Here is a 24,631-nt window from a genome sequence, read left to right on the forward strand (position 1 = left end):
CACATGTTTACTGTTGCTTAGAATTGGACATTGAATCAATGTCAAAATAGCGGTCCTTCCAGAGATACGGGGATCCTTTGACCGCTGACTGCTTGGTTTGACCTCTGATTCTTATGAGATTTTTATGTAAGACTCTTGAGCAGGGATGTATCAAAAGAGAATAATAGAGGTGAATATATCTGTAGGGAAAAAGAGAAGAACTGTCTCATTGTGGAGATGGTTTGTTTTTCTGTGTGATGAGAAACAGAAATGGTATACAATAATCTGTGTGCAGTAGGCTGGCTAATCTAACTCAATCCACTTTTAGACTCCTAATCATCTGTAATCTGGGACCAGACAGTCAGGGATCTGTAGTTAAGGGAGACTCCTCCTGATGTTAACATCGTTGTGCGTCAGGACAGAAAAACAACATAGAACTGTATGTTTAGGACAGTAATAATAAAAGCTATACATAGTATTGTGTTCGTAAAGCACTTAGAAACCGTTTCTGTATTCAAATGAATGTTGCGTTCTCCCCTCTCAGAGCCCTTTCCCAATTAGCCTTGTTGTTGAACTCTGAAGCCAGTGATAGAATAATGATGACTGCCCTTCAGACCTCAGTAGGAGCAGGGTTTGGCTGACTAAAAAGATTGAGATTAAAACAACAAGGACCAGTAGGTAGGCAGCTGGCACAGATAAAGCAAACCCTGTTTTTCAGTTTCACTTACTGCCTTGTTACCTGCAAATGTAAGATAACATTGTAAATATATATATATATATAATAGATAGGGTTGGAAGAAATGTTTAATGATTTATGTTTAATGAAATATGTTATAATTGATGTGATCAACTTGTTGATAATAGAATATGTGAAAAGGGATGTATTAAAAATGTATCTTGTTCCCTCCCACCTTTCTTCTCTGCTGTTCTTCCCCCTCCCCCTTCCTTTCAGTAGGTATAAAACTACCGGTCTGGGAGCAGTCCTGTATCAGCCCATTAATCAAGTTTTTATACAGCCCCTTCTTGCAGGGTTTAATTATGAACCATAGGTTTGCTCTGAGAAAACAAAAAAACAATCTCATGCACCCAAATGAAATGCCGAGATGTATTCATTGGACAAGAACCCCTCTCAGCTCTCGACATGCACCCACTCTCCCTCTCCCTCTCTCCCCTGCTCTCTCTCTCGTTAAACACACGCACAGCACACTCTCTCCTACCTCACACACGGACATTTGGGTGCCGCTGCAGCGTTTCGCTAGCTAGAGTTTTTTTTCCCAAAGAAAAGTGCCTCTAGGGCGAACAACAAAACAATGTTGTGGTCCTGACTAACATTGAATGGATTAGCCATCTATTCTTGAGCACTAATGAGATTAGAGTGTCATTGCAGACATGGGTTGCAGCGGCATGGTACCTTTTGTTGAGCTCCGTGGGGAGTGTTTTCCCTGTCAGTCCTTCAGCGCTGGAAATGGCGTTCTGATGCTGAACAAGGAAGACGCGGTGCAGGCGGATGCCAGCGAATAGAAATTACATGTTTTCCATAAACTGGTTTGTGGTGTGGATTCCTAGTAGTGGTGGACAAAATGAAGTACCAGAAATACATAACGGTGATGCAGATGGCTATGGGGGTGACTGCCATCAACAGAGACAATTGCATCCCTCCTAAGAGACAGATGTGGTGAGTATGGATTTCACCGTGTGGGGAACCGGGGTGATGCTGAGGAGAGGAGTATAGCATAGTGTATCTACAGTCTACCGTATCACTCTTACCTAATGACAGCGGAGAGGAAGACAGAGAGAGGAACCACACAGCCAGTGTGCTTCTGCTCCGGCTACACAATTATCTTGTTAGCTTTGTTGTCAAGGAGAGTGGGAGTCTCTCTTTGTGACATGCTTAGTTAGGATGAGCAGCAGCTGTTTGCGGAAGTCAGCTCAGCCTCCCTCTTTGTGCTCATTGTTGCCATGACTGTGGTAGTGGGCAGGGAGGAAGATTGTATGCCGGTATATAGTTGTATGCCGGTGTAAGGTTGTATATGTGTTCTCTGGGCAGGGGGATTGTTAGCCGATGCCGATACATGGTTGTATCTGTCATGTATGTGTTTCAGGCATTGAGATTGTTATGCCTACTAGGTTGTATTTGTGCCTACACTGTGTTATTTGGGCAGGGTGATAGAATGCCAGTAGCACATGGTTGTAATCTGTCTGTGAGTTTTTCAGGCAGAAAGATTGCCTGTACATGGTTGTGTCTCCCCCTAATATGTTTGTATTGGGCGGAGGGTGGGGGGGGGGGGGGGGGGGGGGGGTAATTCCACTACATTCCAGTTGTATCTGTGCCTCTGTCTTGTTGGTGAACTAGTGGTGGCACATCCCTCTCAGAGAAAGAATTCACACATTAACTGTGATGATCTAGAATGATCCAGAAAAGATGAAAGACCAGGTGAAACAGAGTAATAAAGGCATTGTTATCTAGACACAATGTGTAAAATATGTCGGATACATTATATTTTAGTCTGATGAATACTGTGTGGACTCGATTTTGTCCCTGTCTTTGTGGCATTTCTAATTCCAGTACATCTGCCTTTCACACAGTCCACTTCCTTTCTCACCATGTCATTATTACACCCTTGTTAGAAATGGTAATATCACCCTGTGAAATCTGAATAATTATTGCTAACTTAATTTTTTGCTCTATGCATCTAATTCAAATGAATAGCATGAAAATATGTAGCATGAAACATAATCTCCTGTTATCAGTTATTGTTCAATACTACTGGTGCATGGTAGGAATTACTGGTGCATGGTAAGCTATATCACTGGAAGGATTTCCTGTTGATGGGTGTATCTAATCATCAGAACCCCTGTCACGCTCTCTGTGGTGTGTGTCTACATCTCAGCCTTCCCACCGGTCTGTTGATAACCAGATTGACAAATAATCTCATTTACCATCCGTCCATTACACAGAACACGATTCGTCCATCCAGATGTGACCACCATACTATGTTCACTTGACCTTATACCCCAGTGGTTTAGTTCAGTTCAACCTATGGAAACGTGGAGTGGTTCTGTATTGTACTGCAGTAGTCACGGTAAGATCAGGACAAAGCCGTGTCAACTACCTGTGTTTGGTCGTTCCCCGAAACCCTTTTACTTAGTGTCTTAGTAACCACCTTATCATGAAATCAAACCCTTACTGCTGCAGGATAAATAAATCATGTTTATGAAAACATTCCAACTCTGTGTGTGAAGAAGATTCCAGATCAGCAGTCAAAAAGCCTCAGATTGGGAGTGGGAAGAATGTTTTCTTTTCTCTTCTCCTTTCTTTGTGTGAATGCTGTCACTAGTGTTGAGAGCAGCAGCAAGCACTGAGGTTCTTTTTTTGACACTGCTCCCTTAAGAGAGGCCGTGCTGTGCGATGGGTCTCAGGGTCATCCCATCCCATGGTGGGGGGAGGGGGATACCCATTAAAATGAGATTACGATATTGCCTGATGGACTGCCCCAAGCAGAAGCCAGCTAGCCCCTGCTAGGCTAACTTCCTGTTGTTTTTTATTGAGTCATTGGCCAGAATGGTTGTAATCTCCTCTCAGCTGGTTTATGGCACTAAAGGGAACAGATTAAATTGGGTTTATTGACTTGTGGCTGCCCCTATCCCCACCCCCATACAGTGCCTTCACCTCATGGGGGGTGGGGGGGGGCATTTGAATCAGGCATCATTTAAGACGGTTGTAAGTGGGCTTATCATACACAGTAGTGTGCTCTCGGTGGAGCCAACACTGACCACATTAAAAAGGATAGGAGGATGGCTGTTATTATACACTGAGTATACAAAACATTAAGGACACCTGCTCTTTCCATGACATAGACTGACCAGGTGAATCTTGGTGAAATATATGATCCCTTAATGATGTCACTTGTTAAATCCACTTCAATCAGTTTAGATGAAGGGGAGGACACATGTTAAGCCTTGAGACATTGTGTATGTGTGGTTTTTGCCAAGAACTGCAACGCTGCTGGGTTTTTCACACTCAACAGTTTCTCGTGTGTATCAAGAATGGTCGACCACCCAAAGGACATCCAGCCAACTTGACACAATGGTGGGAAGCTCTCTCTCTCTCTCTCTCTCTCTCTCTCTCTCTCTCTCTCTCTCTCTCTCTCTCTCTCTCTCTCTCTCTCTCTCTCTCTCTCTCTCTCTCTCTCTCTCTCTCTCTCTCTCTCTCTCTCTCTCTCTCTCTCTCTCTCTCTCTCTCTCTCTCTCTCTCTCTCTCTCTCTCTCTCTCTCTCTCTCTCTCTCTCTCTCTCTCTCTCTCATATTAATTAGATTAATACATTCGCTGAATTTGTGTAGTTGATGCCCAAAAACAGTAGTTTTCCCTTCACACAGAGACCAACGAACGGTGCATTAATTCAGCAAGCACAGAGCCCGTGTTCGGGGCCTTCAAGACCTCATGGTAATGTAACTGCGATCATTGCTCCTAAAAAAGCCTGACTGGAGGAGCAATGACAACAAGACCTATCAGACATGTATCCCCTCCAGGAAGATACAGACGTGGAGAAGCATAACTGTGAGTCACAGATTCTCCCGGCCAGAATGACTCATGCCTGTCATGAAGACTCACAGGAGGCTGACAAGATGGAATCAGTCACTGGACCACAAACACCGGAGGACATGACAAACTAGCTAACCACATGTCCCTTTCTCATATGAACTTGGTAATGTCCTCTAGACTGGGCTTTTTATATTTCTCTTTTAGTCTAGGAAGTATGACAAGGTGACTCAACTACCCTACTTTTTCTGTTTCTTTCTAGTAAGAAAAGAGAAAGAAACCGAACTGGAGTTAGCTCACACTCAGTGAGATGCCCTGCGGCTCTCACCTTGCCGGTTAGGGTTAGGGAAGGCTTCGTCCTCACCTCAGTGAGATGCCCTGCGGCTCTCACCTTGCCGGTTAGGGTTAGGGAAGGCTTCGTCCTCACCTCAGTGAGATGCCCTGCGGCTCTCACCTTGCCGGTTAGGGTTAGGGAAGGCTTCGTCCTCACCTCAGTGAGATGCCCTGTGGCTCTCACCTTGCCGGTTAGGGTTAGGGAAGGCTTCGTCCTCACCTCAGTGCAGTCCATGGACAGATCCCCCATCACCCAGATGCTGAGCAGATGTTCCTGCCCTACTGTTCAATTATTACCCTTACATTACATGTACACACGGTTAGTCAGAGCCTAGTGTCAACCTGGACTTGGGTTAATACACTTTACACTCCATTACCAGACAAAACGCCAAGCTGTGCTTTCATTGTAAGTGTTTCACCCTCTCTAATAAGGAGGATCTACTGCACGTGGAGAAGTGATCAGGAAAGATGAGGCGTGTGGCTGCAGTGTGCTGTGTTGATGGTGGGTCTTTATGTGCCTCTCCACAGGGGTCACCACAGTGTTCGGATGTGACCGTTGGCCTGTCATGTTAGATGCAGGTCTAAATGCCTAATCTGTCTATCCATCTGTCTAGCCTACCTAATCAGGGTGGCGATCCCTCTGATCCCACCTGCCTTGCGTACTTTCTCCTGGTCACCTCATGAGTTTAAATAACGCCCATGTTTTTTTCTCCCCAATTATGTTATCCAAGGATGTCCACTTGGTTTAATATGCTTTGCTTTGTTTTGGCCCTTTTTTTTTACGCATCACGACATTGTTAATCTCAGGGATGCAAATGGGATGCAGCAAAATGCCTCTCTAGTCATCCCACGCTCCAGGAGGGATGAAGCCTGTAGTGGATGAGTAATGTGTTGTAGTGGTGGAGCTCAGGGGATGTTAGGTCCGGCCAGGCTTAGCCAGGAGAGTCTATAGTAGACCACGTGCTGACCGTACTGTCCTTCAGTCCCTCTGAGGCCCTCTCAGGCCCTCTCAGTCTCTCTCAGGCCCTCTCAGTCTCTCTCAGGCCCTCTCAGTCTCTCTCAGGCCCTCTCAGTCTCTCTCAGTCTCTCTGAATCCCTCTCAGTCCCTCTGAATCCCTCTCAGTCCCTCTCAATCCCTCTCAGTCGCTCTCAGTCCCTCTCAGTCCCTCTCAGTCTCTCTGAATCCCTCTCAGTCCCTCTGAATCCCTCTCAGTCCCTCTCAATCCCTCTCAGTCTCTCTCAGTCCCTCTCACTCCCTCTCAGGCTCACAGGATGAAACATAGGCCTTCTCAGTGCAGTGAGTTTCTGTAATGGCCCAGATACAGTTATTGATGTGTCTCCTGTGTTCTTTCTTCCTCCTCCAACAGAAAAGCCTGAGACAGAGGTATCAGACTCATTCTCTGGCCTTTGTTGCCTCGGTTAAGTGCAGACGATTGTTCTGCAGGGTGCACGCTGTGTGAGGAACGGTCATAACTAAATACTTCAGAGGTACTTGAACATTGTAATGCTGAAGGCCATAGTCCTTTCCCATTGGATATAGACACAATGGCTATACAGCAAGCTAGCTTTGATCGTAACTCTTAAGCATTGGGTCTCCCGAGTGGCGCAGCGGTCTAAGGCACTGCATCACAGTGCTAGAGGCGTCACTACAGAACCTGATTCGATTCCAGGCTGTATCATAACCGGCCGTGATTGGGAATCCCATAGGGCGGCGCACAATTGGCCCAGCGTTGTCCAGGTTAGGGTTTGGTCAGGGTAAGCCGTCATTGTAAATAAGAAATTGTTCTCAACTGATTTGCCTAGTTAAATCAAGGTTAAAGAAATAACTACAAAAATTCAAGGTTGAATAGCATAAATAAAGTCCAACAGAACTATTGTGCTTTGATTATGGAGCTATATGCTCAAGTCCTACAAAGCCCAAACTTTCTGACACTCCATGCATAGACTCTGAACAGGGAGTTGATAGTTGAATATTTTATATATAGAGCACAGAAAATAGAGACATGCGTTTGTTGCTTTCATGTTTATGATCTGTGTAGCTACAATCCAGTCTCTTTTGAATGTGTTTTTCGAGACAGCTGAGAACAATTTCAACAGCAATGACTTTCTCATATGAAGGTCAACGGAAGGTGACATAAGACCTGATTAAATGAAGTCTACTCATCCCACAGCTGAACCATGGAGCTAGTCTGGACCCAGTAGCTTAAGGTAGTTACTGTAGGGCAGGGGTGTCAAACTCGATCCACGGAGGGCTGAGTGTCTGCGCATTTTTGTTTTTTCCTTTCAATTGAAGCTGCAATATGTAACTTTTTATGCGAACCGACCAAATTCTCATAGAAATGTGTGTTATAAATCTGTCATTCTCATTGCAAGCATGTCTAAGAAGAGGTAGATAGATATGTTCTATGTGCGCTATTTCTATGCTTCCCTTGCTTAAAGTTGCAATATGTCACTTTTTGGGGCGAACCAACCAAATTCACATAGAAATGTGAGTTATAGATATGTCATTGTCATTGAAAGCAAGTTTAAAAAGCTGTAGATGTGTTATGTGTGTGCTATTTCTATGCTTCCTGTTCGTAAGTTTAGCTTTTGTGTCTTTTACTTTTGGTTTTGTACACCAGCTTCAAACAGCTGATAATGCAATATTCTTGGTTATGTGGTTATGTGGTTTAGATGGAACAATGATTCTCTACACTATACTTGCTTGTTTTGTCACATAAACTGAAATTAGGCGAACTATTCGAATTTTAGCAACCAGGAAATGGCGGAGCAATTTCTGCATAGTGCATCTTTAAGCACTAGTTCCTTACTAATTAGTGACCTTAATTCATCAATCAAGTACAAGGGAGGAGCGAAAACCCGCAGACACTCGGCCCTCCTTGGAATGAGTTTGACACTTGTGCTGTATGGTGTATGTATCAGTCAGTTTGCTAGATGTGATGCTGTGTTGCTCTGTACCATTCAGCCCCACAGCACATTTGTTTTACTTCCTGTGTTCCAAGGTCAAGGACTTATAGCACTGCTGTCAGGTATCACTTTTCACTGACTACCCAGATAGGCCATGTTGATGATGTAAAATAGTCATTTAGCTTTTCTAATCGGTCCACTTACCGAATCATGTCAAATCTAATCATCCATATTGTTTTTGATAATTAGTTCACCTTGTCGACACTGATTATCTTAAAATGTGTATCTGACATCAAAGATGTATAGGTCATCATTATTATCACTACTAATGTACCAGTGCTTCCAAAATACCTACTGTCCTATTTGAGTGAATGGACATGCTGGGTATGATGTGAACCGCATGGTGAGGACAGTGGACTTAAACTGCCGCTTTTCAAAACCATTAGCGCTATTGCGGTGATGACATAACTCTATCCATGTCTTTTAAAATGTGTCAATGCTGAATCAGAGACTATCCATAATAGATGTTTAGGGGCGAAAGCTCCAGGATGTCGTAATGTTATGTATTCACTACCCAGTAAAAGCAACCTTGTCTCAAAGCATTCCGTATTATTCTGTTTGGAAATCCGAGACACTCCATATGTTACAAATTACAATTCGCAAATATATATTTTGAATTTCCAAAACGTATGATATGTTACAAATTATAGCTAGGTGGCAAACATTAGCTAGCTGGCTAATGTTAGTTAGGCAAGGGGTTAGGGTTAAGTTTAGGAGTTAGGCTAAAGGGTTAGCTAAAAGGGTCATGGTTAGGGGAAGGGTTAGCTAACATGCTAAGTAGATGCAAAGTAGCTAAAAATTAGTAAGTCGCAACCATTGGGTTGCTAGACGTTCGCGTTATACGCCCACCAATCCACCCGGACCAACCACCCTACTTTCGTCTGTCTTATGTAACCATAACATATCATGCTAACTTGAGTGTCTAGGATTTACATTTACTATGTTACGTCTAGTCTATGAGACCAGGCTTGTATAAGACGTGTGGATCAAGAACCACGCTGAGGTTGTCTGTAAAATGCTGTGATGACCTCTTCAGTCCTCTTCAGATTCTCTGTTGCTGGACAAATCTTCATGTAATATTCATAAACTTCACCTCTCGCAAGTTACTGCTTACATTCTTTTTTTTAAATATTTATTTTTCTTAGAGTTGAGGCCTTGTTTGTTGTAAGGGTACACAAGGGATTGGACAAACAGTGTTTGAGTCTAAGCTGCTCAAAATCTTGCTGCATTACTCCACAATGGCAAGGAAAGCAGTCCATATTTGCACATGCAGCAAGTTTATTTCTGTTTCGTTGGAACGCAAAGATTCCAAAGTATTCACTCTCACAAGGACTCTTCTGTGTGCTTTAGTTTCATGTAGATGGGTTAGTAGAGTGTACCACATAGAGCTTCTGCATGGTCCCTCTGCATGGGCCAGTTGACCCAGAGGTACTGTACCATGATCAGTGCTCCATCCATAGCCTGTATCAGAGCAGAGAGAGCACAGCTACAGTGCCATACCATCCATCTGAATGCAAGTCTTTCATTCTTAGAAATCTACTCCAGAACCCCACAGGACTTTCTAAGCTGCCACTCGGCTGTATGAATGGAGTCCCCTCTTCACAGCTGCTATGTACAGTAAGACTCTGGGATTGTGGTTGTCAGATGCTCCTCCATATTGAATGCAGTGTGTGTGAGTGAGTGAGTGAGTGAGTGTGTGTGAGTGAGTGAGTGAGCACTCTGGTAGCTTTGAGAGTAAATCCCTGGTGTGCGTGGGCTGGGATGGTCAGTAGCGGGGGAGTGAAAAGGTCATGGGAGAGAAGCCCAGGCAGCTTCCAGCCTCTACATCAGGGCTGCTGCCCATCAGCCATCATCACGGGGCCAGAGCAGGGAATGTGATGTCAGGCAGGGCACTGAGGGGAGGCAGTCCCCAGGCTTGTCCTAGAGGTTTTTGGTTTCGGGAGCCAGTAACTTCAGTGCCCGTGAATACATCAGCATGTGTATGGCCCTATCACAAATCAACAGAGATAAAACAGGCCTCTGTGCTATTCTCTCTTATCTTGCATCTCTTCTGAATCTGTTGAGACACAGTCAGTGGTACCAACATACACAAGGCACTTATAGACATGCAGCATTGGTCTTATGCTCTGTTTGATGCTCATCGTTTTTCTTTGAATTCAAAGTAAAGCATGTTTCTTCTTGTGAGGAGCTTTGTTGCGTTGTGAATAAACGGTAACAGCAGAAGATTCGACCCTGTTTTGTTGTCTTTATAGAATCACCTCTCAATAGACCCATTTCACGATCCATACCATTTACTGCTCACAAAAGCAAAGGAGATGTGTATCGGTGCAGCCCTGAGGTCTAAATTTCTGCAGGTCGAAAGTGCTTACCATACATGCCGTGACATTACTTGAATAAGTAATCAGCTTGCAGAAGGGAGGGCTAGGTAGTCAGCACTATTGTATTGCAGTAATGTCACTAAATCACTCTATACCCAGAGCTCTAGTGCTGCTGCAGCTGTAGTTGGAGCCATTTCAAATCATGTTTACAGAGCCAATTACAAACCTTTAGGAGCTTAATCATGATTTCCCTACAATCTTTGACACAGAGTTATACCACTTCCTCTCTCGCCTCCTCACAGCTTTCACATCGCCTGTTTGATTCCTAAACTCAGAGGGCTATAGAAGTTTTAGGCTGTTTGACAGTGGGACCGGATATGAGTATAAAGGTTATAGTTTTCCCCCAAGCAGCAGCAGCCGCATAAATTATCCGCTGTGACAGAACAGCCTCCAGAAGCCCCGATCCTCTCCAACATCTGGATTCCCGCAGGCTGGGGGTCTGTGGGGGGATGAGTGTAGTTCTGTTCAGCTAGCGGTTCTCTTCAGAGGGAGAGTGTGGCGGTGCATGGTAGAGCCTAGCTCTGGCTGAATAATGGAGGAGTAGGAAGGATGCTCCATACCTCAGTCCCCCAGGGGTCACATGACATTACACCCAATTATGCACCCTTGCCTTGAATGCTACTCAACCCAACTGGGAAAAGCAGGGTAGCCTAGTGGTTAGAGCGTTGGACTAGTAACCGGAAGGTTGCAAGTTCAAACCCCCGAGCTGACAAGGTACAAATCTGTCGTTCTGCCCCTGAACAGGCAGTTAACCCACTGTTCCTAGGCCGTCATTGAAAATAAGAATTTGTTCTTAACTGACTTGCCTAGTTAAATAAAGGTAAAAATAAATAAAAGTGTCCATTAAAGAAATGAAGAAAAAAGGGAGAAAATGTAGTGATCTATTCTGTATTCAGCGGTGTCTCAATGCTGCTAGCTTTGTCCATCCATTTTGGTGGTGTAGTATGTACGTATTGTATGTGAACACTAATGTGGTGTCTCTGTCCCTCTGTCTCCCTCTGTGTTCCAGGGTGACTCCCACAGATGGATTGTCAGGGATAGGTGCCACGGGGATAGGCACCGCGGCTTCGTCCGCTGCCATTACGGAAGCTCAGGATTCAGCAGAAGCAGCTGCAGAAGATGCTGCAGCTGCTCGTGCCGCTGCTCGTGCAGGTGCTATGTGTGGTTCTGGTGCTATAGGAGGATGCAGTGTAATGTTTGCCACCTCCACACTCTCGCTCCCCATGACCCAGGGCAAGCCCTCCCTCCGCAGGATCAAGGGCCGTATTCACCGCAGCAAGAGCCTGGACAGCATAGACCTGCTCGACTCCAATGTAAGTTCTAAATGGGCTGAAATGTGTGTGTTTGCTTTCTAATTATAGTTAACTGAGGACATGGATAATGTGTCACCCTAAAACTCATGGATAATATAAATTATCGTAATGCTGCTTAAATGCTATTCTCTAAACCCCCTGCAGTTGGTCATGAATCTAACCAAACTCTTTAACTATTACCAAAGGTACTGAAGAGACAATTTAAAAGGGAAATGTTTTTTATCTTTCCCTGCCAAAATGTCAAACCTGATGACTGTCTTTACTGTACAAATGGGCTTTTCAGTTCATGTAAGTGCCTACACGTAAGTTCAAATAAGCGCGTACAAGTGAATATTCATAGGGGTATGTTATTAAACTAAATCAAGAATATTGTCACGTAACTTCATGGTTATCTGGGGACAAATAGTACATTCTTCACAATCAGCAAATTAAGTTGATATTTTACCCCTTTTTAAAATATTTGTAAATAGGGCCTACTACCTTTTAACTGTTAGGAAAGATACAACCACCTGGCTGCATTATTTGGTTCCCTTAGGGAGGTTTTCTAATGGAGTGTGGTGTAAAGCAAAGCTTTGATCTCTGTCCTCATACATGAAAAGCAATTGCTATTTGAACCGATACAGGCTGAACTGATTTCTATAAGCTCTACTATAGACATACAGTGCCTTGCGAAAGTATTCGGCCCCCTTGAACTTTGCGACCTTGCCACATTTCAGGCTTCAAACATAAAGATATAAAACTGTATTTTTTTGTGAAGAATCAACAACAAGTGGGACACAATCATGAAGTGGAACGACATTTATTGGATATTTCAAACTTTTTTAACAAATCAAAAACTGAAAAATTGGGCGTGCAAAATTATTCAGCCCCTTTACTTTCAGTGCAGCAAACTCTCTCCAGAAGTTCAGTGAGGATCTCTGAATGATCCAATGTTGACCTAAATGACTAATGATGATAAATACAATCCACCTGCGTGTAATCAAGTCTCCGTATAAATGCACCTGCACTGTGATAGTCTCAGAGGTCCGTTAAAAGCGCAGAGAGCATCATGAAGAACAAGGAACACACCAGGCAGGTCCGAGATACTGTTGTGAAGAAGTTTAAAGCCGGATTTGGATACAAAAAGATTTCCCAAGCTTTAAACATCCCAAGGAGCACTGTGCAAGCGATAATATTGAAATGGAAGGAGTATAAGACCACTGCAAATCTACCAAGACCTGGCCGTCCCTCTAAACTTTCAGCTCATACAAGGAGAAGACTGATCAGAGATGCAGCCAAGAGGCCCATGATCACTCTGGATGAACTGTAGAGATCTACAGCTGAGGTGGGAGACTCTGTCCATAGGACAACAATCAGTTGTATATTGCACAAATCTGGCCTTTATGGAAGAGTGGCAAGAAGAAAGCAATTTCTTAAAGATATCCTTAAAAAGTGTTGTTTAAAGTTTGCCACAAGCCACCTGGGAGACACACCAAACATGTGGAAGAAGGTGCTCTGGTCAGATGAAACCAAAATTGAACTTTTTGGCAACAATGCAAAACGTTATGTTTGGCGTAAAAGCAACACAGCTGAACACACCATCCCACTGTCAAACATGGTGGTGGCAGCATCATGGTTTGGGCCTGCTTTTCTTCAGCAGGGTCAGGGAAGATGGTTAAAATTGATGGGAAGATGGATGGAGCCAAATACAGGACCATTCTGGAAGAAAACCTGATGGAGTCTGCAAAAGACCTGAGACTGGGACGGAGATTTGTCTTCCAACAAGACAATGATCCAAAGCATAAAGCAAAATCTACAATGGAATGGTTCAAAAATAAACATATCCAAGTGTTAGAATGGCCAAGTCAAAGTCCAGACCTGAATCCAATCGATAATCTGTGGAAAGAACTGAAAACTGCTGTTCACAAATGCTCTCCATCCAACCTCACTGAGCTCGAGCTGTTTTGCAAGGAGGAATGGGAAAAAAATTCAGTCTCTCGATGTGCAAAACTGATAGAGACATACCCCAAGCGACTTACAGCTGTAATCGCAGCAAAAGGTGGCGCTACAAAGTATTAACTTAAGGGGGCTGAATAATTTTGCACGCCCAATTTTTCAGTTTTTGATTTGTTAAAAAAGTTTGAAATATCCAATAAATGTCGTTCCACTTCATGATTGTGTCCCACTTGTTGTTGATTCTTCACAAAAAAATATAGTTTTATATCTTTATGTTTGAAGCCTGAAATGTGGCAAAAGGTCGCAAAGTTCAAGGGGGCCGAATACTTTCGCAAGGCACTGTATATATCACTGACAATTGGAAGCCTCCCACTTACTCAGTGATAGTCTGTAAGTACAGTGCCTTCAGAAATTATTCACACCCCTTGACTTTTTCCACATTTTGTTGTGTTACAGCCTGAATCTAGAATGGATTAAATATCCCTTTGAGCATGGTGACGTTATTAATTACACTTTGGATGGTGTATCAATACTTCCAGTCACTACAAAGATACAGGCGTCCTTCCTAACTCAGTTGCCGGAGAGGAAGGAAACCGCTCCGGGATTTCACCATGAGGCTAATGGTGATTTTAAAAGAGTTCGAGTTTAATGGCTGATATTGGAGAAAACTGAGGATGGATGAACAACATTGTAGTTACTCCACAATACTAACCTAAATGACAGAGTGAAAAGAAGGAAGCCTGTACAGAATAAAACATATTCCAAAACATGCATCCTGTTTGCAACAAGGCACTAAAGTAAAACTGCAAAACATATGGCAAAGAAATTAACATTATGTCTTGAATACAAAGCATTATGTTGTTTGGGGCAAATCCAACACAACACATCACTTAGTACCACTCTTCAGATTTTCAAGCACAGTGGTGGCTGCATCATGTTATGGGTATGCTTGTCTTCCGTAAGGACTAGGCAGTTTTTGAGGATAAAAAATTAACAGAATAGAGCTAAGCACAGGCAAAATCCTAGAGAGAAACTTGGTTCAGTCTGCTTTCCAACAGACACTGGGAGACAAATTCACCTTTCAGCAGGTTAATAACTTAAAACACAAGGCCAAATATACACTGGATTTGCTTACCAAGACGACATTGAACGTTCCTGAGTGGCCTAGTTACAGTGTTGACTTAAATTGGCATGAAAATCTATGGAAAGACTTGATGTCTAGCAATTTTTTAATAAGGCATTATGGGGCATTGTGTGTAGATGGGTGTGAAAAAAAAAATTAAATCAATTTTGAATTCAGGCTGTAACAACATGTGGAATAAGTCAAGGGGTGTGCATACTTTCTGAAGGCACTGTATATTGTTATTATGTGGCCCCTCTCAGAGATGGCACACCAGTTATATTAGAAATCTTGTACGGAAAGGGAAGCAGTGCAATGCAGCCTTGTTAATCATTCTCAGCGACACACACACACACACACAGACACACACACACACACACAGACACAGACACAAACACTCTGCCAGAACACCTTCAGTTATGCAATATGTGACTTCTGTCAGTTTACCATTGAGTTCTGTGAAACCCCAAGCATTCCATATGTCCCTGACTGACTGAGTGAGTGATTTATTCTTCTAAAAAGAGTAATCTGATAAATAGTAAGCTGCTTGAATCAAGCTCTAAAAACCATGACAACCCTGGGAATCTGCAGTAGCTGAGAGCAGCTTGGCTTGGCTGGCAGTTGGTTTCTCCTCTCTGGTCATCTCATATGAATTGCTCTGAATGGGGAGAGGGGGAAGGGTGTCGGAAAAGCAACCACCGGTTTATGAAGTGAGAGCATGCCAACTTGCCACTAATGCACAATAATGCTGCTTTTTAGGGCCACTGGAACACACAGGACATTTCATGCATTAAAACAGCCAGCTCTCTTACATAGCCAACATTTTGTAACATTCACCTTACATAAATACACACAGATTTGCACTTCCTTTAGATGTAACACCTGTCATGACACATCTTGTGTTTACTGCGCCACCCTCACTAGAATCCCCTTGATACAAACGCAGACTCAGACATTACCCAGTGGAAGAGGAGCCTAAACTAACAGCTGTATCTGTTTATTTTGTGTTTTTGATGAGGATGTAATTGGGAGATCATGTATTTTGGTAAGGGCTCATAATTTGGCACCTCCACAGCAGCCGGCCTGTCCTCATGTGTCTGGGTAGGGGCTCATTATTCGCCACCTACACAGCAGCCGGCCTGTCGTCTGGGCATGAGAGGGACTCATTATGACTACATTTAGAAAAAGCACCATTTGCATTTTACAGAAGTTAATCCATTATTGATGTGGTTGAGCTGGAGGTGGCAGTAATGGACCAGCTGTTGGTCTAGGTGGCACAGAGCAGCATGGCTATCCTGACTGGATACACATTCACACACGTACTGTTAGTTTTTCACTCTGTTTGTCAGAACATAACGGGCAACTAGTGAAAGCTCAAACCAAGTTTATTCACCCAATGAGGCAAACAGCTGAAAAGACAAAGACCTGATTCCACCAGCACAAGTATTTATACTCTCCTATTAGGCTGAGCCTCCTCCTTGTACATTTAGACAGCCAATACATCTTTGTTGCTAGGTAGGAAGTTAAGTGATGTGTGTAATAGAACTGTTCCTTCTCCCTTCATCTGACCTGACCTCGCCCCCCATTCCTCACTAATCTACAGCTATCCAATCAGTGACCGCAGCCAAGTGATTGCCTTTTCCCTCACTTAGTAACTTTCCAGACCCATACTTCTTATCCAACCTCCATTTGTAGTTATTATGGATCCCCATTAGCTGCACTCTTCTTGGGTTCCAGCTAAATTAAGGCAGTTTATGCAATTTTTAAAACATTACAATACATTCACAGATGTCACAACATACGGTGTGTCCTCAGGCCTCTACTCCACCACTACCACATATCTACAGTACTAAATCCATGTGTATGCATAGTGCGTATGTTATCGTGTGTGTGTGTGTGTGCCTATGTTTGTGTTGCTTCACAGTTCCCGCTGTTCCATAAGGTGTTTTTTAATCTGTTTTTTTAAATCAAATTTTACTGCTTGCGTCAGTTACATGATGTGGAATAGAGTTCCATGTAGTCATGGCTCTATGTAGTAATGTGTGCCTCCCATAGTCTGTTCTGGACTTGGGGATTGTGAAGAGACCTGTTGTGGGGTATGCATGGGCGTCCAAGCTGTGTGCCAGTAGTTTGTAGCTGTGTGCCAGTCGGTGCATTCAACATGTCAATACCTTTTATAAATAAAAGTAGTGATCAAGTCAATCTCTCCTCCACTTTCAGCCAGGAGAGATTGACATGCATGTTCCTAGGAGATTGACATGTTCTTAACTGACTTGCCTAGTTAAATAAAGGTAAAATAAAAACATGTTTTGACCATGACAGTTTACAATATAGGGTTACTCCAAGCAGTTTCGGCATCTCAACTTGCTCAATTTCCACATTATTTATTACAAGATTTAGTTGAGGTTTAGGGTTTAGTGAGTGTTACAATGCTTTTAGTTTTTCGGTACTTCTATCAGACGTGTCTCACGTCGTCTACTGATTGAGAGTGTATCAAGTCTGTCTATCAGCGCAGCCGATGTCACCATAGCGCGAGAGCCCCGTGCCTGGTCAACTTCCTCATTGCTAGCTCTAGCCTGCCAAGAAGAACCACTGAACTCACTGGGATTCTGGGCTGTATCACCACTTATTCTGTATTGAAGTTAACACACTTGAATAATGTGACACGGCAGAACTTTTCCCAAAACAATGTCCAGTACATGCTAGAACACTACAATGCAAGAAGATCTTTGTAGGCTACATTTCCTTGCTTGCTTACAGATGAAGCCAATGTCAATTCACTAGAGTACCTTGTTTGTGATAATATGCAAACCATAACGCAAAATATTGCTGATAACTAAGCTGATTGTCACCAAAAACTGTATTCATTCACTTCGTCTTCCCCCACCTCATGTCTCTCCCAGTCAAGATTATCTTTGCTCGAGCCTTGAACAGACTCTGTGTGTGAATGACATCATGGGTCTTAAAGAGATTGCTTCTTCTAAGTCCAAAATGGAAGGTAAACATATTGTTTTTCATCTATAGCCTCGTGAAATCAGCCAAAACAAGATCAGTCATTTAATACATGCACACACAATACATCCAAACTGACAGAGCTTGAGAGGATCTGCAGAGAAGAATAGGAGAAACTCCCCAAATACAAGTGTGCCAAGCTTGTAGACTCATACCCAAGAAGACTCAAGTGAGTAAAGGTGAGTAAAAGGTCTGAATACTGAATGAACTGTTGTTGTTTTTTCTCTCTTTCTCGGTTCTCTGACATTTACCTCTCTCTTTCAATCTCATTTGTGATAGTGATATGATGCTCCAAATCTTTCAGTGAAGAACACTGACTGCCAGCATAGATGACAGCCAGGCTAGGCCTTGGGCTAAAACCTCCTCCTCCAGCTTGAGCAATAGATATTTCCTCTGAATTACATGTAACATCTGAATCATTCCCCTCCGATTTGAGGAGCATATGACCCCTGGGAGGGAATACAAAAAGGGAGATAGAGAGTTAGTTATGTGGTTTAAATGGTTCCCTGTGGGTATTCCTTTTACACACTTCTTCAATGTAAGGGTGTCCCATCGCTAGCCAAGGAAACCTCAAAATTGTGTTCAGTGGAGCCATACAATCACCAGGACATAAAGGCCTTGTATTGTGTTTATGACTGAAGAACAGGAAACCTTCCTAGGGCCTGGCTTGCAGGGTATAACAGGAAGGCCATTGAGGCTCTGGAGAACATGCACCCTGTCACCCAGACTGTAAAACACTCTTTAAGCCTGATAGATTAAACAAAATTGCACACCCACCAATCAAGTCAAAATGAACTCCAGCCATTAAAACTGTAGGCCTATATGAAATTACAGCATTAATAGCACTGTTAAATATGCATTTACCTGAATTGTGAATAGACCTAGGCTACATCTTGAGTTACCCATATTATCGATAGATTTACCATTCAAATAAATGATTACCATTATGTTGTTATGTAGTTAGATTGCTAAAAAACTAAGTCTAATTGATTGTATGATTGTTTAATTGATAAACATTTCAGATGTAATGATATTGAACTCAAAAGATCTGTCTGGATCAAGTGCCATTCTGTGATTTTGACTAATACGGCTTCTTTTTTTGCTGTGGTATCATTTTGGTTTCAAGTATCGTGATGGTATCGAGTATTGTGATACTAAACCTGGTCTCAGTATCGAAGTAAAAATTCTGGTATCGTGATATCACTTACACAGACACACATGTACGGGTGCACACACACACTGTCACGTTCACCGTCTTCAAACTCCCTGTCATAAATGAGTCAAGGCGCAGCGTGCATGTAATTCCACATCTTTAATCGAAGTGAAACCTTCACAAAAAACAGGTCAACAGAAACCGACCGTGACGCAACCGTGGTGCACACAAACACTCACAGAAAACAAATAATTACCCACAAACACAGGTGGGAAGAAGGCTGCCAAAGAAACAGACAACAGTTAATTTGGTATTCAGACCCTTTACTCACCTTTACTCACTTGAGTCTTCTTGGGTATGACGCTACAAGCTTGGCACACTTGTATTTGGGGAGTTTCTCCCATTCTTCTCTGCAGATCCTCTCAAGCTCTGTCAGTTTGGATGGGGAGCGTCGCTGCACAGCTATTTACAGGTCTCTCCAGAGATGTTAGATCGGGTTCAAGTCCGGTCTCCGGCTGGGCCACTCAAGGACATTCAGAGACTTGTCCCGAAGCCACTCCTCTTGTCTTGGCTGTGTGCTTAGGGTTTCCCCAGTCTGAGGTCCTGAGCAGGATTTCATCAAGGATCTCTATGCACTTTGCACCATTCATCTTTACCTTGATCCTGACTAGTCTCCCAGTCCCTGCCGCTGAAAAACATCCCCACAGCATGATGCTGCCACCACCATGCTTCACCGTAGGGATGGTGCAAGGTTTCCTCCAGACGTGACACTTGGCATTCAGGCAAAAGAGTTCAATCTTGGTTTCATCAGACCGGAGAATCTTGTTTCTCATTTTCTGAAAGTCCTTTTGCTGCCTCCAAGCAGGCTGTAATGTGCCTTTCACTGAGGAGTGGCTTCCGTCTGGCCACTCTACCAAAAAGGCCTGATTTGGTGGAGTGCTGCAGTGATGGTTGTCCTTCTGGAAAGTTCTTCCATCTCCACAGAGGAACTCTGGAGCTCTGTCAGAGTGACCATCGGGTTCTTGGTCACCTCCCTGACCAAGGCCCTTCTCCCCCGATTGCTCAGTTTGGCCGGGCGGCCAACTCTAGGAAGAGTGTTGGTGGTTCCAAACTTCTTCCATTTAAGAATGATGGAGGCCATTGTGCTCTTGGGGACCTTCAATGCTGCAGAATTGTTTTTGGTACCCTTCCCCAGATTTGTGCCTTGACACAATCCTGTCCCAGAGCTCTGACATGCACTGTCAACTGTGGGACCTTATATAGACAGGTGTGTGCCTTTCCAAATCATTTTCAATCAATTGAATTTACCACAGGTGGATTCCAATCAAGTTGTAGAAACAGGATGCACCTGAGTTCAATTTTGAGTCTCATAGCAAAGGGCCTGAATACTTATGTAAATAAGGTATTTTGTTTTTTTATTTAGAATACATTTGCGGAAAAAAATCTAAAAACCTGTTTTCGCTTTGACATTATAGGGTATTGTGTGTAGATTGTTGACGTTTTTGTAATGTAAAAAAAATCAATTTTAGAATTAGGCTGTAACGTAACAAAATGTGGAAAAAATCAAGGAGTCTGAATACTTTCCAAATGCACTCTATATACCAGTGAAATTTGGATTAGATATTTCTATAGAATGTACCAGATGTGTTTTTAGTGAATCTACCTGAATTGAGGGATCGGAGATAGAGAGAATGGAAGGGAATCAAAATGATTATATATGGTTTCCTATTCAAAGCGGAGTCATCCTTCAATCAGGCTACTCTTCAAAGACACTCAAGAGAAGATATTCATAATAGTATCTCCATCTCTCCTTCCTCGCGGCATCACTTCATGTTCTCTCCCCATATTTCAATAGCGTCCCCTGCCTTCTAGGCACTATCCCCTCTCGTTTTACTTCTCGGGACTATCACAGGATAATATGAGACAGTTTTCATTTCACCTCAAGAGTTCATAGCCATTGCATTAGCTTCTTCACATGCAGTAGCTACATTAGCATTATTTTCTCCCTCATGTAGCCGAGGACTATGAACGGTCTATAAACGGGAGTCAAAAACATGAATAATAGATTAAGAAAATGATCTACTCCGTAATGCAGTGTTTTTCTTGCCGTTCCAGTTATTTTTGTAAATGTTAGCTGAGGAGAAAAAAAGGTCCTTTAGCACTGGAGCCTCCAGAAGGTGAATGCAGTAAGAAGGAGGCAGTTTGGAGATGTAACTCACCTGGGAATACTGTTATTAATTATTCAGGGAAAACCTATGGCTCCCCCATTTGTCTTCTAATGCAAAGAAGCTGCCAATGTCTGATGCAGAGAGGATCGATTATATAGAACAATGCCATGGAACTGAAACAAACTCTGCCAAAGACTAATGAGCTGAGAGGGGAGATTTGTGATCACTTGATGACTTCAGGTATACAGTACTTACCTTTGGACAAAGGAGCACCTTTGGTTGTCTAGAAATGTTCCACCTGTCATTGAGCGTTATTGACTTGTCTGTACTGTACATGAAGAGCCTTCATTTTAACCCCAAACAACCACCGCTCCCCGGCCGCCGATGACGTAGACGTCAATTAAGGCAGCCCCCCGCACCTATCTGATTCAGCAGGTTTGGGTTAAATGCGGAAGACAAATTTAAGTTGAATGCATTGTTGTGCAACTTTTTTTCACACTCTTCACCTGTGTATGATAGTTAGGCGGTACAGTAAACAGAGGCAGAGCCCCTTGGTAAACACAGTGTAGTGAGATGACTGATAACTGCAGCGGCCTTTGTGTGCAATGATTTTATTCTGCAGGTGAGGACTCCCTGCATACTCCAGTGAGAGAGCTAAGTGCAGAGAGAGAGAGAGAGAGACAGAGTGGAGAGAGATGAGGAATGGATGAGAGGAGTAGGGTGATGAATGAGAGGGAGGGGTAGAGATTATGACATGGATACAGTTTATGAGGGATGAGAGAAAAACGGGAATAGATTCATATATTTCCCATGTGGAGGCAGACTCACACACTCATCTTATCACTCACAACTCCCACATGGCGGGGACTTTGTTCTTAGAAAACAACAGTCAGTGGAAAAACTGCAATGCACATAAAGGCTTTTCGTACCCCAGGGGAACCATTGGTCTTGTGTGTGCTTGTATGAGTGTGCAGACGTGTGCACTTGATGATGTGTATGCACTTGTGTGTGTTTGTGAGTGTTCACCTGTCTTACAGGTGTAAACATCTAGAATAGGAGGTGTTGGAACAACCCCACAGTAAGCTGATTATTGCTGAACAATCAGTCTAATTAACACAATGGAGCTTTACGCTTTGGGGTCACATGCATCTCTTAGTGCAGATCACTGCGCTGATACACTGCCAATAACCCCAGTTAGCCTAGTAAACTCAGTCAGTCACTGTAGTCTGTCTGTGTTGCTTTGGCTGACTCTGTCGTGTCAGAGGCCCAGCTGTGGAGCAGTCGGGTGCCTCCTGCTCCAGGGTAGCACAACTGCACGCTTCCAACCTCCAACATACTAACACACACATTTATGAACAAGAGTATATGCATGCACATGATCACACACACGCTACCTTTGCCTCACACGCAGCCGATGCCAATTTCACTCAGGTCTGTTTTTATCATAATATAATAAATATAGCTCATGGAAATACACTAGATCTATGAGGATATCATTGCATTCATCCTTGTCTGGTGCATTAGGCGTAGATGAAGTGCTTGGTGTGTAACGGTTTTCTGTATGAGAAGGAGAGTCGGACCAAAATGCAGTGTGTAGATTGCGATCCATGTTTTAATAAACAAACGTAAAACACAAATCAATACAAACACTACAAAATAAAGAACGTAACGAAAACCTAAACAGCCCTATCTGGTGAAAACACATAGACAGGAACAATCACCCACAAACACACAGTGAAACCCAGGCTACCTAAATATGGTTCCCAATCAGAGACAATGACGAACACCTGCCTCTGATTGAGAACCATATCAGGCCGAACATAGAACTAGACAAACTAGACATGTAACATAGAATGCCCACTCAGATCACACCCTGACCAACCACAACATAGAAATATACAAAGTAAACTATGGTCAGGGTGTGACATGGTGTCTGCTGAACACAGGAGAACAAGCACAAAAATAAACAAACAAACAATGGCGGGTGGCACATGGAGTCTGGATTTGCTGGCAGCCTTTCAAATTGACCACAGATGCTCGTTACTGTGCTCCGAAGCCTCTAGGGTCCCTGCAAATGCATGTGTTATTGTCACTGATACCTACCTAACAACTGGTGCATTATTAGGCTATAATCACGTGGTTTGTAACATTGAGAAGCACACAGGCACATCACACCTGCATTTCACACACACACACACACACACACACACTCACACACATATACACACACACACACACACACACACACACACACAGTAGAATGTCCTGTGGATAATACTATCCATAAAAATAGCCAAAACCTTATTTAAAATTGTTTTCAATTGCTTTGGTGCTATTTTCACAAGTATGTGGTGAATTATTAGTACAAAACTCCAAACTGGTTACACTTGCAACGCAGCAAGTCTCATATTCAAAATGTTTTGTTGTGCATTCATTTCGTTTGAAGTCATCTTTCACCACAAAACCATTGATCCAAAGATTACTGTGAAATATCATACACACGCACGCTTATACACAAATGAGCATTATACACAAATGAGCAAGCCCGCGCTCATCTCTGTTGTGTTCAGCCATGTTTGAATCCCTCTAACCACTCTTACACAGTGGGATTTTTCTTGAATTCATTCATGGTGATTTAAGATGGATTTGACCCTAACCCTGTGTCCAAGATTATCCTTACCTATCTGGCAGCTTCATTAAATAGTTCTTGCAAAACACCAGTCTCAACATCAACAGTGACTCCGGGATGCTGGCCTTCAAGGCAGAGTTCCTCTGTCTAGTGTCTGTGATATTTTGCCCATCTTAATCTTTTATTTTTATTAGCCAGTCTGAGATATGGCTTTTTCTTTACAATTCTGCTTAGAAGGCCATCATCCCGCTGTCACGTTCTGACCTTAGTTCCTTTTTTATGTCTTTATTTTAGTTGGTCAGGGCTTGAGTTGGGGTGGGCATTCTATGTTTTGTTCTGTTGTTATATTTCTATGTGTTTGGCCTAGTATGGTTCTCAATCAGAGGCAGGTGTCAGTCGTTGTCTCTGATTGGGAGCCATATTTAGGTAGCCTGTTTTCTATTGTGTTTTGTGGGTGGTTGTATCCTGTGTTAGTGTTTTCACCATACGGGACTGGTTCGTTCGGTTGTACTTTTGTTCAGTTGATTTATTAAATATATCATTATGGACACTTACCACGCTGAACATTGGTCTGATCCTTGCTACTCCTCTGAAGAGGAATTCCGTTACACCCGGAGTCGCCTCTTCACTGTTGACGTTGAGACTGGTGTTTTGCGGGTACTAGTTAATGAAGCTGCCAGTTGAGGACTTGTGAGGCGTTTGTTTCTCAAACTAGACACTCTAATGTACTTATCCTCTTGCTCAGTTGTGCACCGGGGCCTCCCACTCCTCTTTCTATTCTGGTTAGAGCCAGTTTGCTCTGTTCTGTGCAGGGAGTATTACACGGCGTTATACGAGATCTTCAGTTTCTTGGCAATTTCTCACATGGAATAGCCTTCATTTCTCAGAACAAGAATAGACTGACAAGTTTCAGAAGAAAGCACTTTGTTTCTGGACATTTGGGCCTGTAATCAAACCCACAATGCTGATGCTCCAGATACTCAACTAGTCTAAAGAAGGCCAGTTTTATTGCTTCTTTAATCAGGATAACAGTTTTCAGCTGTGCTAATATAATTGAAAAAGGGTTTTCTAATGATCAATTAGCCTTTTAAATGATAAACTTGG

The 24,631-nt window shown here is 43.0% G+C and overlaps 1 protein-coding gene across 11 annotated transcripts in view; it reads left to right on the forward strand.

The window, feature by feature from the left end:
- The first annotated feature begins 1,456 nt into the window (after positions 1-1,456).
- The window catches only part of LOC139385186 (tight junction protein ZO-1-like), a 150,305-nt gene continuing 127,130 nt past the window's right edge, over positions 1,457-24,631 (forward strand). For 10 of the 11 annotated variants that reach the window (XM_071130284.1, XM_071130289.1, XM_071130291.1 and 7 more), the window contains exons 1-2: positions 1,457-1,654; positions 11,207-11,510. In XM_071130284.1, coding sequence (XP_070986385.1) covers positions 1,560-1,654; positions 11,207-11,510 — 399 coding nt within the window. In that variant the 5' untranslated portion in view covers positions 1,457-1,559. The remainder of the gene's footprint in view (positions 1,655-11,206; positions 11,511-24,631) is intronic. The other variant, XM_071130290.1, reaches the window with a different exon arrangement.

This window comes from Oncorhynchus clarkii, chromosome 26 (genome assembly GCF_045791955.1).
Source record: "Oncorhynchus clarkii lewisi isolate Uvic-CL-2024 chromosome 26, UVic_Ocla_1.0, whole genome shotgun sequence".
Classification (NCBI taxonomy): Eukaryota; Metazoa; Chordata; class Actinopteri; order Salmoniformes; family Salmonidae; genus Oncorhynchus; species Oncorhynchus clarkii.